The following is a 20,415-nucleotide window of genomic DNA, read 5'->3' on the forward strand; positions in this document are numbered from 1 at the left end:
CAAAGTTTATTTAAAGGGTTAGTTCACCCAAAAATGAAAATTCTGTCATTAATTACTCGCCCTCATGTCGCTCTACACCCGTAAGACCTTCATTCATCTTCGGAACACAAATTAAGATATTTTTGACTAAATCCGATGGCTCAGTGAGGCCTCTATTGAGAGCAAAGCCACCGAACCTCTCAAGATCCATAAAGGTACTAAAAACGTATTTAAAACAGTTCATGCGAGTACATTGGTTCTACCTTAATATTATAAAGCGACGAGAATACTTTTTGTGTGGAAAAAAAACAAAATAAAGACTTTTCAACAATATCTAGTGATGGCCGATTTCAAAACACTGCTTCGGAGCTTTACGAATCGAATCAGTGGTTCGGAGCGCCAAAGTCACGTGATTTCAGCAGTTTAGCCGTTTGATAGGAGATCCAAATCACTGATTTGAAACAAAGATTTGGCTGCATTTATTAGATCAAAATAGAGTAAGCCAGTGATATTGTGATTTCCTATTAAAATTTACTGTAATTGTTTTCTATTTTAATATATTTTAAAACTTAAAGCTGAATTTTCAGCATCATTACTCATTATGATCCTTCAGAAATCATTCTAATATGCTGATTTGCTGCTGAAGAAACATTTATGATTAATTTCTATGTTGAAAAATTATATATGTCTGACTTTATTTTTTACTGACTTTTGATACATTTTAGGCATCCTTGCTGAATAAAAGAATTGATTTATTTCTAAAAAAAAAAAAAAAAAAAAGTCTAGACTGTTTTGAGCTTCAGTTTTGGCCTGATTTTTTGGAAAAAACGTCACACCAGTTCCTTCTTTGAAATTGCTTGAAGTTTATTGGGGCCTTGATGGCCCCTTGGTAATCTGGGTTTTAAAAAACATGCAGTCGCCAAACGAAGACAATCACTGAAATTTAAACTAAAACCATCAGCACTTCCTTTGGCTGAATGAGGATATAGATTTAACTATCTCTACAGATCATCATAGGTAATACACACAATTAATAACAGCAAATTAGATTTACCCAAAATCTCTGAAAGCATTTGAAAAGGACATTTATTTTACAAAATATTTACTCGAATTCTACAAAGGCGTTTATCCACTGACAAAGCTATCAGTAGATTTTGAAATTGAACCAAGGAGTGGTAACACTTCTTTGTTACTCCAAGCCAAGATAGTTATTACCTGATGCCAGTGAAGTCAAAATGGCAGATTTATCAGTCTAAAACTGACACTCAGGAAGCTTAATTTTCCATTTAGGAAGACCTCAATATGTGAAAGGCCTTTTAATCATCGTCTCCTGCACATAATTCAGTGTCTGTCTGCTGTAATCTTCGCAATTATGACTGTCAATCACACTCTTCACCACCCATGGAGAGATATTTGTTGTTGGGACAGAGAGTAAAAGCAACTAAAACAGGACAACAGAAGCTTTACTGTAGATGGATTAGGTTTGAACACTTAGACTTGATACTTTTAATTGTGCCGCAGCACCAGGTCCAGCTGGGTAAACTTTCCTCTCATACGTTTTTCATTGCCTGGCCCCTCTTGACAATCACCTTGGCTCCAAATACAACAGCACTTTCATTAACAAAAGCCAGTTTGGCACCCATTTCACCTAGACTGGTTTCTATTCAAAGTCCTGAGGGCATAATATGTGAGGTCTAGACAGGTCTTAAAGTTACTACCCACAATATCAGAGGTTTCAGCTCTTCAGCATCTTTGAGGTAAACAGTGGGAAAGTCTAGCCTAGGGGTCTTAAGGTAGATGCATGTTAGACTACAAGCCTACTGCGCATGATAATACCTGTCATGGCTACTACTGAAATGTAAACGCACTATTCACATTCATGAAGACCTCGTCTATTAGGCTGCTCTGTGCTCACAATCTGGATTCACTTAATGTCTTCTTTAGGTGTAAAATCAAGCAGATAAAAGATAAAAGACCATAAATATGGTAAAATAATTTTTAAAAAGTAAAAAATATTTTTTTACAATACCACGGTTACATAAAAATTGGTCAATTGTGAGCTGGACATGGACAAGTGAGATTCACCCAGATAAACAATTGTCCAGAGAAATGCTGTTGATTTAGAGTGTCGAGGAAATATTTACAAGCATGTACAAATCCAATAATAAACTGACATTTCCCTGGTGGAAATGGCATCTCTTTTCTTGTAAGACAAATAAATTTCTCCTCTGGACAGACCCAGATGGTGTAAAGCATTAGTGTCAGGATCGTGAGGATGAGGGAATCTTGTAAACACTGCAGCCCCTTTACTCGTCTCTCCTGTAAAAACACTTCCAGCTGTTCTTCCTTAGCAAATGCTTACCTTGACATTTCCTGACACTGCAATTTGGATATCAGGCGACAGAAGCCCACGCGGCTACAGCGTTTGAAATGGCTAATCATAGTTTGTGGTCCTGACTAGACTCCAGCCATGGACTGGGGAATGGGCTTTATTCCCTAACAAGCTGTGTTGCCTCCAGGGATTGTCAGAGGGAGGCCAGGGATGAAGAAAGTGCGATAGAAGGAGGCGACTGTTTTCAGACGGCTAGACTCTCAGACGGCCTGGGGGGAATGATCGTTGACTTCAGAAGACACACGACCAAAGAGATGCCTGCCATTTGGAAAACAAACAGATCGTTCAATGCACTCATAGTCCTTCTTGATCGGCAAGTTAGTCGCAGAGCAGTCACGTGTTTTTATACTTTATCGTTCAAAACTTTTGGGTCAATAAAATGTAAAATCAGTACAATTCTATTTCAAATAAATGCTGTTCTTTTAAATTTTCTATTCATCTAAGAATTTTTGAGCAGCAAATCAGCATATTACAATGATTTCTGATGGATCATGTGGCTGAAGACTGGAGTAATGATGCTGAAAATTCAACTTTGCATCAATGGAATAAATTTATATGACCAGTGTTGGGGAAAGTTACTTTTAAAAGTAATGCATTACAATATTGTGTTTCTCCCTAAAAAAGTAACTTATTGCGTTAGTTACTTTTTATGAAAAGTAATGCATTATTTGCGTTACTTTTTCCCATCTGGGCTGGGCTTGCTTGATTGTTTTTTTAAAGGGTTAGTTCACCCAAAAATGAAATTTCTGTCATTAATTACTCACCCTCACGTCGTTCCACACCCGTAAGACCTTCGTTCATCTTCGGAACACAAATTAAGATATTTTTGATGAAATCCAAGAGGTTTTTTTATCCTCCATAGACAGTAATTTAATTAACACTTTCAAGGTCCAGAAAGGTAGAAAAGACACTGTTAAAATAGTCGACGTGACTAGAGTGGTTCAACCTTAATTTTATGAAGTGCAGAGGACACTTTTTGTGCGCAAAACAAAACAAAAATAACTTTATTCAACAATTCCTTCTATTCTGTGTCATTCTCCTAAGCTGTTTACGTTCAGCGCTTCCAGGTTCTACGTCAGAATGCCGGCTCAGTATTGGCCGACACTGTTCACATGAGCAGTAAGACGCATGTGTGTGATAATGACGCAGGAGCCAATAATGAGTCAGCGTTCTGACGTAGAACCCGGAAGTGCTGCACTGTGTTTACAATGTGAACAGCATAGGAGACTGACAGGGAAGAGACAATTTTTTTGAATAAAATCATTATTTTTGTTTTGTTTTTGCACACAAAAAGTATTCTCATCGCTTCATAAAATTAAGGTTGAACCACTGTAGTCACGTGGACTATTTTAACAATGTTATTTCTACCTTTCTGGGAGTTGAAAGTGGTAATTAATTCGCTGTCAATGGAGAAGTAAGACAGCTCTTGGATTTCAGCAAAAATATCTTAGTTTGTGTTCTGGAGATGAATGAAGGTCTTACAGGTTTGGAATGACATGAGGGTGAGTAATTAGTGACAGAAATTTCATTTTTGGGTGAACTAACCCTTTAATAACAACAATAACAAAAAGAAAAATGAATAAGCCTCAGGCTGAAGGAAATGCAAATTCACACCTTTACAGTAGAGGGCGCAGCTCAAACAAACCTTTCAGCTGTGCTGAAATTCTAGATTCCTGAAGATAGGATGCAGGAGAAGAAAGTTAAACACTCTTACTTCAGCAATAGAAAAAAGAAAGAAACACAAATGTGACGTTTATCTAAAGTCAGGTTTGCTTATTAGTATGGTTGAACTGGATCATCAAAGGTCAGCGGCAAAGACTGGTTAATAAAGTGAGATTAAACACATAAAGTAGGCTATATTTGTGTAATTTAACATATTTAATTATTACAGGTTTGTGTAAAATTCTGAGAATGTATTTCACTGTTCTTATTCATTTTGAGGAATACTGAATGTTTTCATGCAAGTGAGATGAGTAAATGCCTGCTCACATTTAGTCTAGAACTATAATAACATCATGTTTACACAGCGCACACAATGCTTTAGCACTCCCGATTTCTCTCAAAATGGAGACAGGAGAGCTGTCAGTCAATAAATGGGAAAACAAAGTAACTTGAGTTACTTATTTGAAAAAGTAACTCATATTTTGTTTTAAATTTAAATGTAAAGTGTTACTTTACTAGTTACTTGTAGAGTATTGTAAAGTAATCCGATTACGTAACTCGCGTAACTTGTACCCAACACTGCTTATGACAAATATTAACAGTTTTACTAAATTGTTAGTGCCCCAATATCCAATATCTACCTGCAATATATATCCAAAATAACCTATAAGAACATTTTTCTTTTGATTTATCTTTTGAGTAATTATTTGGAAAAGGTTTCAGCATATTCACCAGGTTGGGTCTGTGCGACTGCACGTGCACAATTAAACACACACACAAACATGTGCGTGTCTGTGTTAAATGGAAACAGTTGCTGTAGGGTAGCAGGGGGTCAGAACAGTGGCTGCGGTCTGTCTAACCATAACAAACCAATTACGGTCTACAAAGAGCTATTGATCCAACCATCGGCCAAGCCGCCCTCCTTTTACACACCAATATTAATGACACCTGATGAGCGGAAACAGCAATTAATGTCTTCAAGCAAGGGCTCTATGAGCAATTTTTGTACTAAATTTTCCTTTTTCATTGTATATGCTGCATTGTTTCGATCTGAATGTGTGAATAATGGCTCCTCCAACCATCCAAACACTTAACCACTCATCACATTTGCATTTTTAAAGCCTTAGTACTCTCCAAACAGTTATATGCATGTAAACAATCTACAGTTGACTGAACTACAGTTCAAATACATGCCAAAGGTTACATTATATTTGTTTACCCTCCAAAGTCACTGCTAGATTGATAGGATGAATTATTCTGAGTTATTTAAACGTGGCAGAGGTGTCGCTAGCTTAGTGAGCAAATGAACACCCGCTTTTCATGGTCAGTTTGCGTTTTCATTATTGTGGCTAATTAGGTGTGAAAGAGATGATTGGACAGAGCTCTCCCAAGTTTTTTGTGATTGTTTCACACCAACATCAAAGCATATTGCTCCATCTAATGCATCATACAGGGCTCATCTTTATTTAGAAGACAATGCGCACACTCTTGTGAGGCTAATTAGCTGAAACCTTCAGAGAATGTGGACAGACAAACTCAGGGACAGGAACCACTAGTACCCAAGTGCTAATAGTATGTTGGGAAAGCTATGAAACTGTAGCTAGCCAAGCTACAAGCTATAAACGAAATTGATGGCTTCAATGTGGTTTGCAGCTTGCTAACTAATAAGTTAAAACAACCTGCTAACAAAAAGTGTGGTAAATTACTTTGTAAAACTTGCTTGTAGCTTGGCTAGCTACATTGTCAAAGTTACGCATTTGACAGCTTATGTCGTTAGTAACTTGTAGTGTTGCTACTTCAACTTAAAAACCTCATAAATGTGTTTAAGGGGCAATATCTTTTTGAAAAAGTATGATTTAACTATAATTTATTTTAAAAACTTGTGTGGGAAGCTTCTTTGAAACTGTAGCTAGCGAAGCTACTAGCTACAAGCTGATTTTACAAACTTAAATTATGATCTGCGCATTTGACAGCTTTAGTGTAGTTAGCAACTTTTTGTTATCAACTCAGTGTTGCTAACTGTAAAAAGTTGCGCTTGAACACACCAAAAGGACTAAATGTAAGGAAGGACTGTGCGTAAGGAAATAACTGTCTATATCAGTTTGTACCAATAATCTATATTCATCATTCAAAAGGGGAAAATGAAACTAGGACTGTAGATATATCATCAATCATGCTTTCATCATTCCAGATGGCTAATGTTGTTATGAAAATATTCACGCATTGCAATGCTCAGGCAAGATGATGTAAAATTAACAGCCTTCTGTCTGTTCCATCTTTTGATGCTTTCAGCACTTTCGTTTTTATTCCATGCACCGACTCGCTCCCTAAACTCAACAGCCAATCAGAGTTCTCTCTTACTGATGGCCCGTCGCCGATTCAACATGCTGAATCGGGCGAACTGACGCCGACCTGACTGTGAATCCCAGTGCAAAAACTAACCCGACAGACACTCACCAACAGCACAACATTGGCCAACGGCCGAATGTCGGCTGGGTAACGGCTGTCCGCAAGTCGAGTTCCGGCGGAAGAGTGACCTCTGACCCGATGTATGACATAGGATGTAGGAGTAGCGTAAGCTTAGGTGAGAGTAGACGCCTCTCGCGTTTCAAATAAATAGGGCTGTGCAACAAACTCACGCTCCTCTTCTCTTACATCGATATCCTGACATTTCTCTTTAAAATTTCTCGTTTTCTAATTCATGATCGGTGTTTTGTTTTGTTTTATTCAATGTTCCGCATTTGTCAATACGTCATGCGTCGGGTCAGAGGTCACTCTTCCGCCAGAACTAGACTCACGTGCAGCCATTACCGGAAGCCAACGTTATAAATATGGATATTTTTCTTACAAAAATGCTTTGCTTTGCTTCAGAAGGCATTTATTAACCCACTGGAGCCGTGTGGATTACTTTTACGATGGATGGATGTGCTTTTTTGGGCTTCAAAATCTATGGTACCATTCACTCCCAAAGCTTTTTTAATTTAACTCAGACTGTGTTTGGCTGAAAGAAGAAAGTCATATACACTTAGGATGGCTTGAGATTGAGTAATTTTATTTTTGGGTGAACTAACTCTTCAAAAAGTGGAACTATTGTTATGCTAGTAAAAATGTGCTTAAGATATTACTATCGCTACTTCTAGTTAGATAGTTACTCTACAACACTGTACAGATCCTAATAGTAGAACTTGTAGAAATAAAGGGCACAGTACAGTAGACTACAACGGTAGCGTACTATAATGTTTACATGTAACAACCTAGATGTGTGGGAAGATATCTCCCTGGGATCAACAAAACATTTCTGTAGCATAAAGCTCTGGCTGAGTGCTGAAATTTGCCGAAACTGAAATAAAAGTTGACCTGTGTGACCTTGTGTTACAGAAGGCCAATGAACACACAATGAAATCTGCTTACCGCACGTATAACACCCACATCAGCGAAACGCTCTCAAGCCTGCTTAAACACTTCCCCGAGGAAAACATGCCTTACTCTTCAGATCACTTCATTACTCACTGCCTGCTCACATCAGTGCGGCTCACAAAGCCCTCTTTACACATATATAAACATCCGTACATGCTCATCTCTCTGTATACACACATGCTGAAGACATCTACAGGGCTCGTGTTGTTTGTTGGATCCTGCTGTGTCATTACTTGAACAAATGGTGTGCAATGCCGGAGGTGGCGAACAGGCTCGTACTAGTGAATTATGTGAGGAGCGTCTTGAGGGTGAAGTTTCTCTCTTTTTCATATTCTCTACTCATTTGCTTTAGAAGAAAATTGGAAAAGTGAGTGTTTATTGGCCAATTAATACAAAAACACAATACCAGCCAGACTAGATTTATGTTTCTCATGATCTAAAAAAAGTTCAAGTAAATGAAAAAACTTATTGTTCATGACTAAAAAAAAAAAAAAAAAAAAAAAAAAAATCACTATAACATAGGCTAAAAAATATTTGTAAAAAGTATGTTTAAACTTGGAAATAAACAAAATTTTCTAGAACTTATGATGTAAAATGTATAAGAAATATTTCAGATTCTGCACTGGACAGATTTTTTGCTTTAAATTAAAAACATTAAATTAGAAAAGAGTGCCAAATAGAAGCATTTTCACAGACTTTTGGACCTCACTCTACTTGGCAGGGGAGTTTGTGCTTCCGGGCAATGGATTTTTGTTATAACTCATTCAGCAGAAAGTAGCATAGCTTATATATCCCATCTTGGGACAAGAGAAAAGAAACAGGAAGTTGCTTCTTGGCTTAAAAACAGTATCACAACATATATAGGTTCTTAGAAATGGCAGATGAATGAAAACCAGATGTCCTCCTTCTCCTCCTCCTCCACATGATTGTTCCATGTTCTTCTTACCTCTCTTGACCTTCTCTTATCTGAGTCAAATGTACAAACTCAAGCTGTGTGCTAACATTCAGCTGGGTTTGAAACACTCACGCTAGCATTGTTGCACCACTGGAAGGTTACACCTAAAAGCAGTGACACACATACTTGTATGGACTACATTTATGCAACCTTTATAGTGTTTTTTGTTCTTTTTGAAGCTTGTAATTAAAGAAAATTAAAAAACAAAAATTATCCTCAGAGAAAGAAAGAAAGAAAGAAAGAAAGAAAGAAAGTGAATAACATGAGGGCAAGTAAATGATAACAGAATTTTATTTTTTGGTCAAATATCCCTTTAACTACACATTTGCTGCAGCATTTCAGCCGTTTTTAAAATGGCACAGCTTTTTTCAGTAACAAGCTACTTTTTTTCCAACAAAGAGCAGAGTAGCGTGACAAAAGATTATAGCCTGTCACACTGTATATTACATTATATTGCACAGCCTTACAACAGAGCAACCTGAGGCATTAATCAAACGATGTCTTCTAGAAGATTCCCCTCTCTTTCTTTAGTATAACTATGGGAGGTTTTATTCATTTTAGTGAATCGTTTGGTTTGGACTGTTTGCTTTAGCAAACTGTTTATCAGACATTTAATTTCCAGGAACTGCTAAAAAAAAAAGTATACATTCAAAAAGAAATAGATAGATGGGGAACTTGATGTTCCCATTAGGCCCTGTACAGTATTTTATTTTTATTTGTAGTGAAATAAATATTTAGTTAAATTTGTGCCATTAATCAGTAGGTTTTTAATTCAGTTGGGTAACAAATTTATATTGAGTAGTATATTATCTATTAGTATTAGAGTGTAAATGTGTGTGCAAATTGGTGCTGTTATTCTAATGTAGTAATAAAACTTGAATAACAGCAATAAAAACAGTGAACAGTACATATTTACATATTCATCTAATCATCACTCTCGGCAGCGTGGACGGCGTCTGGATGTTCATTAATGGTATATCGCTCCAAAGGTATTTCTAATTTCTTTTTATTTCTAAGCAAAGCAATAAGTTGCTGGCTGCAGTTCACCAAAAGGCCACTGGTGTCGCTATTAACAAGGGTTTCGGAATTCTACATGTTGCCCCTTTAAGGGGGGACACTACAGTTTTTTCATGCACCTGTCAATTTTGAGATTTTGAGCTTTTCATAAAGTGTTTTTTTTTTTCAGACTGGTGGAAAAAAAACATTCAAAATACACTTTTAAGTGTATCTTTTATAGCACTTTATCTATTTGCGTCTGTAGATTTCAATTACAGTAAATATCTTTAAAGGCCATTTTCTCAAAATGAGTTTTTGCTCCTGCAAAAGTCAGAAATCTCCACTTCAGCAGAACTTACTATACACCAAACTTTACAGTTTTATTCCTATCTATATTCTGAAGGTTTTTACAGAGGGATTCGTTAATATATAATTTGCCTGATTTTATACAACATTTTATTCCTAAAACAAATGGTGAAAATTAATTGTTTTTCTGGCTGTTGATATTTTTTTCTTATTTATGGAGTGATAAAAATAGATATCCAAAATTCCCTCTGTAAAAACCTTTGAATTTAATGTCAAAAAATTTTGAATTTTGAACCTGACTTCATCCAATATTCAGATATTTGTTCTAGAAATGTATGCAAATTAGTGTGTATTTAATTAGATAATGCCTCATTTGCATATTTAAACAACATTTCAGAAAACTTGTAATACAAAAAATGTTCAGCTGGAGAAGTATGGTGATATCTGTTACCCTATTCACCTGGGGTGTCTTGCCTTAAATAACTTTAAAAAAAATGTAGCAAATTTTGACTAAAAAAATGTAGCAAATTAACTAAATACTTTTAGTAAAAGGGTGACTGTACTGTAGTTGAACTACTTTAAATTTTTACTTGGTTAAAAATACTCTCTCCTATCTTAGATTAATATGCAAAAACAATGAATTTATTCCGACTGATGAATCCAAAGTGTTTACATGAACGCTAAATAAAGTGATCAGGTTGATGTGCAAGTTTCTATGTCAAAAGCTCCAAATCGGATTTGATCTTTTGACATGCGCACACTGCACGAATATACACAGTTTTCCGCCGTTGGCGCATACTAGACATCCTCCTTTTCTTTGTTTTAAAATGCAGACTTAATATTTATCTATTTCGGGTCCTGATTAGGAGACGACGAACACATGAAGACTGAATGCACGCTCGCTTTTCGAATTTGCGATAATTTTACAAGATATTTGTCAATGACGCAGCTCATGACCAAATCCTCCGCCATAGTCTTGTCAGTCATCTCTCCTTACCATCTTCATGTGATAAGAGAAATCTGACTCCTGCACTGTGCTGGGATTCTGCTGTATGGAGCAGAGCAGACGCTTTCAGGTTATAATTATAGCGTCTGTTCTCTAATTTAACTAAATGGTTTTTATTTCTATAAAAAAGCTAAACAACAGTGGGGGCAGTGCTGCAGTGGCCAAGTAATGTAATCATGTACACCGTGTAACACCGGTAACACCAACTACCACAGCAAGCCTATCTAACCTCAATCACTTACAAAAGCAGTGTCAGAAATGGGTTCAGACGTGCAGCGGGGTGATGTATGGTTCACGGTTTAGCTGCCAGAGGGGTCTGAATGTGCCACAGTCACATCAGCTGGCAGACAGACGCAGAAACCCGCAGGACTGGGCCATGCTGGCATGCACTGAATGACCTACAGTCTGCAGGCACACTCACCTCATCTCATCTCACTCTCCTATATCTAGCCCTCATTTTCTGTGATCCTTACCCAGAGGGCAAGAGGGAGAGGAAAGAGAGGAAATCTTTGGCGCGGTTACAGTTATAAATGTCCATTGCACACCAGCAGCGACGGGTTCAATGAACCAATGAGTGCAGACAGGAAATAACAGCACTAAGAGAGTTTGGGTGAATCCGGAAGCTTAAATGGTCTTACAAATTAAACTTTCTCATTGTTGTCCTGAGGCTGGATTATTGAAATAATGTTGACAGACAAAAGTTATGCAACACAGCTCTCCAATCCCTTTAGGAAAAAGACACTGCAGTCGGAGAGGCGTACAGTAATTGTGCGTGACTGCTTCTCATTCATTTTTCATTCCATAAACGGGAGAATTTATCTAGATGAACGCTCCAAAAGTTCCCGGGAGGGCTTTCAGGTTAGAAATACAGCCTTATATTTTTAGGCAAACAACTTCACTGTTCAAGTTCCTGAGATTCCTATAACACTGAGAGAGATTTTCCTTGCGGTCAGGCCATGTACATTTGTCACGGTGTCCTGTAAAAGCCATAATTAAGACTCACTGTTTTAGCTGAGATTAGTGGGTTTTTAAAATCACCATCTCAAAGCACTTTGAATTTTTTTACAAATGCAAAAAAGACATGGCATGGATCAAAAACCATTTTATTTTAAGGGAATATTCCAGGTTCAGTAGTTAAAGGGATAGTTCACCCAAAACTGTCACCCAATTATCCTATGATTTACTCACCGTGAAGTTCCCTGAAGTCTGCTGGAATCTAGTTATTATTGTTAATAAAGTTTTAAATATGGATATTTTTCTTACAAAAACCCATCGCCTCACTTCAGAAGGTCTTTATTAACCCCCTGGAGTCGTATGGATTATTTTTATGATGGATGAATTCATTTTTTTGGGCTTCAAAATCTCGCCTCCCATTCACTGCCATTATAAAGCTTGAAAGAGCCAGGAAATGTTTTAATATATCTCCGATTGTGTTCGTCTGAAAGAAGATAGTCATATACACCTAGGACGGCTTGAGGGTGAGTAAATCATGGGATATTTTTCATTATTGGGTGAACTATCCCTTTAAGCTCAATCAAAAGCATTTAATTATATGATAATGTTGATCACCTCAAATAATACATTTTTTAGCAGAAATATTAATGTAGGTGCTTTTATAAAAGTATAAGCTTCACATTTAAGCTTCTTTTCTACTTCCATTGTAAATGCTTCACCAAAAGCTTGGTTTTTATTTAAATCTAAACAATCTTGAACATGGAATATTCCAGGAAGTGTGTTTCCGTGCCACATGCATCACCAAACAGGATTGGTTTAGCCAACCAAATAGTCCCGCCTCCAATTTCACACCATTGGTTGAGCCAGTGTTGCAATGCTGGGCTGGTCGGGATGCTCAAACAAACAGCGCAATGTTTTGATAACAACAGAGAGCCACAAGTGCCTTACCAGTAGCTTACTTGAAGTTGTGCATAATAAGCTATAGGATAAGAAAGAGAATTTTCACTGAAAATATTACATCACCATGCATGAGAGTAGTTTTAACACTCTTTTTCACATACATGCCTAAAACTACTACATTTCACTCATTTTTCCAACAGATTCCGACTGTGAAATTGTTTGGAATTATGCAGAATCACTTGAAAAGTCATTAAATAACCACCAATCCTCCCCAAAAGAAAAATGAACCATGGGAGTGTATGATGTCACCAGCTGTGCATGTATGACAGTCTCTGGGCTCGGCCAGCAGCTCCAGCTGAACTGTCTGTGCTTGTGGTTTTCCACGCCGAGCTATGAGACAGACTCCGAAGACACGAAGAGAAGGAATTCAAGCACTACCACGTTTCTTGGTGAGTGGTGCAACAGGGAATCAGGTCAAAGAGTGCTTTATTAAAACCACGCTGGGGAAAGAGACGGAGAACAACATTTGCCATGTGAGAGCTACAGTCAGCTTTGCGGCCTCTCTGTATATTTGTTGTCTGGTGTATTTCATGGAATTCATAAATTATCACTTTTTACCTCAACAAAATTCATTCTATTTACTTTAAAGGATTAGTTCACTTTAAAATGAAGCTTTACTCACCCTAAAGACATCCTAGGTGTATATGACTTTCTCCTTTCTGATAAACACAATCGGAGAAATATTAATAAATATCCTGACACATCCGAGTTTTATAATGGCAGTGAACGGGACCAACGAGTTTGAAGCTCAAGAAAGTGCATCCATCCATCATAAACGTACTCCACACGGCTTCACGTGCTTCCGCCAGACTGCCTTCCGTATTCAACTTATGAAGAAAGTATAACACCTCTCGCAGTTTAAAATGCTTACGTGACGTCAGTTACACTTTCTTCTTACGGAAGACGGTCTGGCGGAAGTTAATTTTACTTTATAACGTGTTAAATATGAATATTTTTCTTACACAAATGCATCACTTCGCTTCAAAAGGCCTTTATTAACCCCCGGAGCCGTGTGGAGTACGTTTATGATGGATGGATGCACTTCAAACTCGTTGGTCCCGTTCACTGCCATTATAAAACTTCGACGTGTGAGGATATGTTGGTAACCAGACAGTTGATGGTAGCCATTGAAAAAAAAAAAAATCCACAGTATTTTTTTTCCTACTATGGAAGTCAATGGCTACCGTCAACTGTCTGGTTACCAACATTCTTCAAAATATCTTCTTTTGTGTCCAACAGATACTCATACAGGTTTGGAACAACTTGAGGGTGAGTAAATGATGACAGAATAAATCATTATACATGATAATCTTGCCTCCCAGTGAGTGTTAAATTCACCATGAAACAGGAGTAGCGACAGATCTTTTCTTTTATATTGTGATGCAGATTCAAAGAAAATGACAACGACAAAGAAAAATGTAAGGTGGGGACTTGCTTCTATGCATCATTTGTTGGTTGGATGTTGAGATGCGGGTGTGGCACTCAAGAATGGATACAAATGAACGCAGGGAAGTTTGAAGGTTTGAGTTTAAAGGGTTAGTTCACCCAAAAATGAAAATAATGTCATTAATTACTCACCCTCATGTCGTTCTACAGCCTGTAAGACCTTCATTCATCTTCCAAACACAAATTAAGATGTTGTTGTTGAAATCCGATGGCTCAGTGAGGACTCTATTGAGAGCAAAGCCATTCAAACTCTCAAGATCCATAAAGGTACTAAAACATATTTAAAACAGTTCATGTGAGTTCAGTGGTTCTATCTTAATATTATAAAGCGACAAGAATACTTTTTGTGCGCCAAAAAAACAAAATAAAGACTTTTCAACAATATCTATATGGGCCGAGTTCAAAACACTGCTTCAGAGCTTTACAAATCGAATTAGTGAATGTGAGCGCCAAAGTCACATGATTTCAGCAGTTTAGCCATTTGATTTTTTTGTCGTTATTTTGTTTTTTTGGTGCACAAAAAGCATTCTTGTCACTTTATAATATTAAGATAGAACCACTGAACTCACATGAATTGATTCAAATATGTTTTAGTACCTTTATGGATCTTGAGAGTTTGAATGGCTTTGCTCTCAATAGAGGCCTCACTGAGCCATCGGATTTCATCAACAATATCTTAATTTGTGTTCTGAAGATGAACAAAGGTCTTACGGGTGTAGAACGACATGAGGGTCAGTAATAAATTACATTATTTTCATTTTTGCGTGAACTAACCCTTTAAGCGGATTAAATGATTGGAGAATCCTGCATACGCCACCAGAGACATGTCTGTCATTTTCACGAGAAGGTCCAGTTTTTATATTTTAAAAATTTTGACATGGATGAATGGTTCACAAATAGATCTAAAACACACATTTAGAAAATAGATAGCGCGAATTTCCATTTCATGTTGACTTTAAAGCCAAAAGTGCGCTTCATTTTCTTCTACTGCAGTAATTGGTGGGTCCACTAGGTGGCAACGCTCACAGCTTTCAAGATCTAGTGGAAATTGGACAATGCAAATGAAAATAACAGAAGACAAAGGTGGCAATGACAACCATAGGCCCTGTCCTAAATGGCACCCTAAACACTCACGGCCTTCCTACGAGTCCGCACTTTCTTGACGTAACGTCGCTTTGACTGTCGGGAAGAAGTCTGCCGCGGAGCTCGCACCAGTGCGGGCTCAGCAGAAGTGCGCATCGAGGGCGCATATCGGCCGCAAAATTGACAAATGGGACACCCTACAGTCTCGTGGACCCTACAGACACACGCACGCGGCAGCCATTGTAAGTCCACAAGACCAAAAGTGCATAGAAGTGTGCAATTTGGGACAGGGCCATTGATATCTGAGGAGGTCAGAAGACACTCATGATTGTACGACTCCAGTATGAAGACGACAACTTTGTTATTACCATCAACAGGTGAGGTGAAGTATCACAAGTTGCACACATCGACATCAGCTCATGGTCATTTTGAGAATATTTTGAAGGCTTCAACACTAGACTGTGCATGAGACATAATGGCAAGCGAAAAAACTAAGTATACCCCAATTTTATTGGGATAGTATAAAGTATAGTATAAAAAAAAATTCTGTCATCATTTACTCACACTGCATGTCCCAAACCTTTCTTCAGTGGAACACAAAAGAAGAAAATGGGTTTTTTTTGTTTGTTTTTTATTTTTGTCCATACACTGAAAGTCAGCGGGGTCCAACTAGGTTGTTTTGGACACCATTGACTCATTGTACGGACAAAAACAGGTCTTCAAAATATCTTCTCTTGTGTTCCACAGAAGAAAGCCAAACATGATTGAATGAAATGAGGGTGCCAAAATTTTTGGGTCAACTATGCCTAAAATATTTGCAATCAATGCATCGCAATAGAAATGGATTTATAAACGAATAATACATTTTACTAGTGTTAATGTAATGTAATGTAATTCAGATCAGATATGTGGCAAGTTTTAGATGCAACTCTGTTTGACAGCATTAAAGGATTAGTTCACTTCAGAATTAAAATTTCCTGATAATGTACTCACCCCCATGTCATCCAAGATGTTTATGTCTTTCTTTCTTCAGTCGAAAAGAAATTAAGGTTTTTGAGGAAAACATTCCAGGATTTTTCTCCATATAGTGGACTTCACTGGGGTTCAGCGGGTTGAAGGTCCAAATTGCAGTTTCAGTGCAGCTTCAAAGAGCTCTACACGATCCCAGCCGAGTAATAACCACAAATGCTCGTCTTGCACTGCTCTGCGATCCGCCACGCATTACGTAATCACGTTGGAAAGGTCACGCGTGGCTTAGGTGGAAGTACTGCGGTAGGTCTCATTTTCACCTTCAACTTCAAAATCGTCCGACATCGTTGTTTTACCTTTTTTTGTAAAGGCCGTTTGACTTAGTCTTTGCACGTTCGCTTTGTAAACACTTGCTCAGTACTTTCGCCTACGTCACACGTGACCTTTCCAACGTGATTACGTAATGCGTGGCGCATCGAGAGCAGTGCAAGATGAGCATTTGTGGTTAAAAAGTATATAAATTTTTATTTGTTTTACAAAATGACCGATCGTTTCTCTAGATAAGACCCTTATTCCTCGTCTGGGATCGTGTAGAGCCCTTTGAAGCTGCACTGAAACTGACATTTGGACCTTCAACCCGTTGAACCCCACTGAAGTCCACTATATGGAGAAAAATCCTGGAATGTTTTCCTCAAAAACCTTAATTTCTTTTCGACTGAAGAAAGAAAGACATGAATATCTTGGATGACATGGGGGTGAGTAAATTATCAGGAAATTTTTATTCTGAAGTGAACTAATCTTTTAATGTTCTACCGTGTCTCTTTGGATGAAGTGTAAACAAGGTACATTACATCTGTGTTCCTGCTCCTCTCTCGTACACGCAGACCTCTCATCTCACATAATCTCTGCTACAGCTGGGCTGTTTGGGCCCCATCCAGAACCAATCCCAAACCCCGTCCTCTTCTACCACCCAGATCTGAGAGGGTGTGTTGTTTAGAAAGGCGAGCGTTCTCTAAAGTTATAGACATGTTTACTATAGTCCAATCAGGTCAGAGAGCAAGGCACTATGGGTATTGACATCATAGTTAAGGTATTAGGGGGGAAAAAAAGATTGGCTTCCAGTTCTGAGGGACTTTCACAGACAGAAATTAAGGGCATCACTTCCATAATCTGTTTGTTCAGAGATTGTGACATCCAAACCATTTAACATTGAAAACTTGTTTATAAAAAAGGAGATGAACAGCTGTGAATGAACGGATAATTGGTGAATCACATCATAACGGCCACTGAACTCTGACTCACAACAACCCGTGTAAATACATTGCTTCCTTTTTACGAAAAGTTCATGCACAAATTAAACAAACACAAATATGTAGAGAAAGCCAAAATATGGCTACTTCTCTTAGCTAAGCTGACTCAAATGATGCATGAAATGCGATAGCGAGGAGTCACACACCAAAACAGAATCGCTTTGGCTTAACGTCGCTGGAGAGCCTGAATCACAGAGTGACAGAACAATCCGGGAAGTTAATCCTAGTATGAGATCGACAGCCCCCTGAGCCTTTGCGGGTCAACCAGCCTAATCTGCCTGGAATACCAATTTCAGCTGGTGGGCTGCGTTATTGTCCTATAGCCACTTGTTAAGAGAAAAGTCTGTCTCTCAGAGGGGTGAAAATGTAAAAATGAACAGCCAAGGACTCCATTCAGCTGCAAATGAGGACAAGGAAAAAAGCTAGGCCTGAAAGAGTAAAAAAGAGGAAGATGAAAGAGAGGGAGTTGGGAAGGAGGTGGAGAGGAGTAGCAGACAAGTTAATAGAGACCAAGATCCCTGAGATTTTACACGTCTCCGGAGTGACCCCTGTGTGAGCTTTAAGAAACCTGGATTCATTCCAACCCTTCCACTTAACAGCGTAAAAACCAGTCAAATGTCATCCTGCAGGTGGCAAAACAAAGGAAATCCATAACATCCCACCACAAGCTGAAAATTACAGCCAATGTTCTGTAAAACCCTAAAGCTAAATTAAAGTTCTGTTCCTCAATTTCATAGTAGATCAGTTGCAGATCTCTTAAAGCGATAGTCTCATGTCGTTCCAACCCTGTACAGACAGGCAAGCATCTAAAATGTTCAGTTATTGATCACAGCTCTGAGTATAACGTGTAAATTCTACTCTCACAGAATAGCAAAAACAAACTTTCTCAGAAAGCTGTCCTCGTCTGTCATTGGCTGGCCAAAGAGATAACACCGCCCCGATCTCACGCCATTGGTTGAGCCAATTTTGCTCTTTTGAGGGTCAGGACGCTCAAACAAACAGCAATGTATTTGATAGCACCACAGTCACAGTGTTTAGCTACACTTTACAGGGAAATCAACATAGCAGTGGATTACTTAAAGCTGTCTCTGAATATTAAGCTGGGATTGGAGAAAGTACTTTAGCATAAACAAATGAACGCTTGTCACTTAAATATAAAGTTGAGGGAGGCACCTTTAAGAATCAAAAGACGCTTCAAGCACTAGTCAGATGCTGAAAGTTTGGCCATATTTGGGGCCATTCCTTCCTAGTAAACATTTTCAGCTGTGAAACTCAATAACCTCTTCTTGGCTAACAACAAAATAAGGGCGCTTGCCCTGACAACACGACATGTGAAAATAGTCAGTGCTTCTCCTGGGACCCAAAGAATTAATTACCTCCCTAGAGCTACTAAACCGTAATTATATCAGACATAATTGGTTGAATTTAGGTCAAGATAAAGTTATCCGCAGGAATATGTGGGTATACGGTACAAGTCTGGTCTAGCCATGAAATTGGGGACATCAGATAAGCACTTTCTCACTTTTTATAACTTTGGTTGCGTGCAAAAACGCATACAGCTATACTACACTTACTATGTATACCGTGCGCAGTATGTGAATTCTGTGACTGTCCATTTTCATTTGATTTTTACCATTTATTTACCTCAGATCATTTGATTGGTCTGGGTTTTCACATTTATAAATGCAAAATAACCAGATTTATGACACTTACTGAAATAACCAGGCATCTAATAAGGTCATGTGACATAACACTCTTACAGTTTCACATATTTAAAAAAGTATGCAGTATTAACTCTTAGTTTCTAGTGGTGGCACTGGGATCAAACAGATCCCCCATACTTCATAGGGCAACTACTGTGATGGATGACGTAGTGCACCTTGTGGAGGAAAATCGAGCCGGCCGGTCACTACGTCATTCAAAAGAGTGACATGGCAAAGGGGGGATGTTCCTACCCCAAAACTGAGAACACCATCTCGGGAATAAAGATTTAGCTATAGCAACCCAATCTGCAACTTTGTTGCAAACCATCCCGAAATCACAATGAGAAGTTACGTATCACTTGTATTACAATTTACAAAATGTCAAAGTTAAATAGTATACATTTTCAAATTCAAACTTGCGCGAAACTTCTTGTAAACAAACCGAAAAAACAACGAAGAAAAACTTTTCGGCTGTGATTTGACAAACGAAACCACAGCCAGGTAAATATTTTCGTGTCGGATGTCAAAACATCGCGTAATCTTTAAGACAGCGTTGTGTCAACAACATGTAGTTTGCGTAAAGTATTTTGCTGTTTACTGACGCGGTGGATCGCGTGTTTATTTTGCGCGGCTCCGCTGTCATCTACAGTTTTTAGTTCGCACAGTATCACAGCAGCCTTACGTGGCTCGCGCGAAAGCTTGCATCTATCAAAGCAGAGTAAACAAATGTCTTTCATGCTCACCAGCTTTGCAGGGATCTTTATAGTCGATCACATCTGATGGGCTGCTGGTCTCCACATAGTAGCCGGGATCAATCGCGTCCAAATCGAGCGCTGCGAGCACGGCGAAGCTGGAGAGCAGGAACGCACACCTCGCTGCGAGGTCCATGATTGGGCTAGTGGAGCAGGAATAGAGGTACAGACGGAGAGAGATGATCGGCGGAGGGTGGGAGGGAGGGCAGGAGGAAAAATGGGAGGTTTTAGGGGAAATGAGATCCCTCTCGAGGGCGGGTTTAAGCACGGCTCTGCCTCCACACACACACATTGTGTTCTCATAGCGGTGTGGTGATTTGTGCAGCTGGGCTGTGTGCCAGTGCATAGGTTTCAAACTTTGAAGAAGAGAGATGTTTGTGCTTCTCACACTGGTTTGTGACATGCCTCTGTGTATGCAGAGATCCAGGTGTATACTGTACGTTGCTCTATATGTTGTGTTTCCAGTGTGTGTGAAGCTAGTGTTCCCTGTGTAGGCTATATTTTGTTCTCCGTGTGCTGTTCTGT

General features: G+C 38.5%; 1 protein-coding gene across 1 annotated transcript in view; it reads right to left on the reverse strand.

Moving 5' to 3' along the window:
* Positions 1-20,094, reverse strand: part of bmp1a (bone morphogenetic protein 1a) — a 103,358-nt gene extending 83,264 nt beyond the window's left edge. Inside the window, exon 1 of the mRNA XM_051902249.1 lies at positions 19,882-20,094. Coding sequence (XP_051758209.1) covers positions 19,882-20,026 — 145 coding nt within the window. The 5' untranslated portion in view covers positions 20,027-20,094. The remainder of the gene's footprint in view (positions 1-19,881) is intronic.
* Between the last annotated feature and the right edge of the window lie 321 nt (positions 20,095-20,415).

Source organism: Ctenopharyngodon idella, chromosome 8 (genome assembly GCF_019924925.1).
Source record: "Ctenopharyngodon idella isolate HZGC_01 chromosome 8, HZGC01, whole genome shotgun sequence".
Taxonomy (NCBI): Eukaryota; Metazoa; Chordata; class Actinopteri; order Cypriniformes; family Xenocyprididae; genus Ctenopharyngodon; species Ctenopharyngodon idella.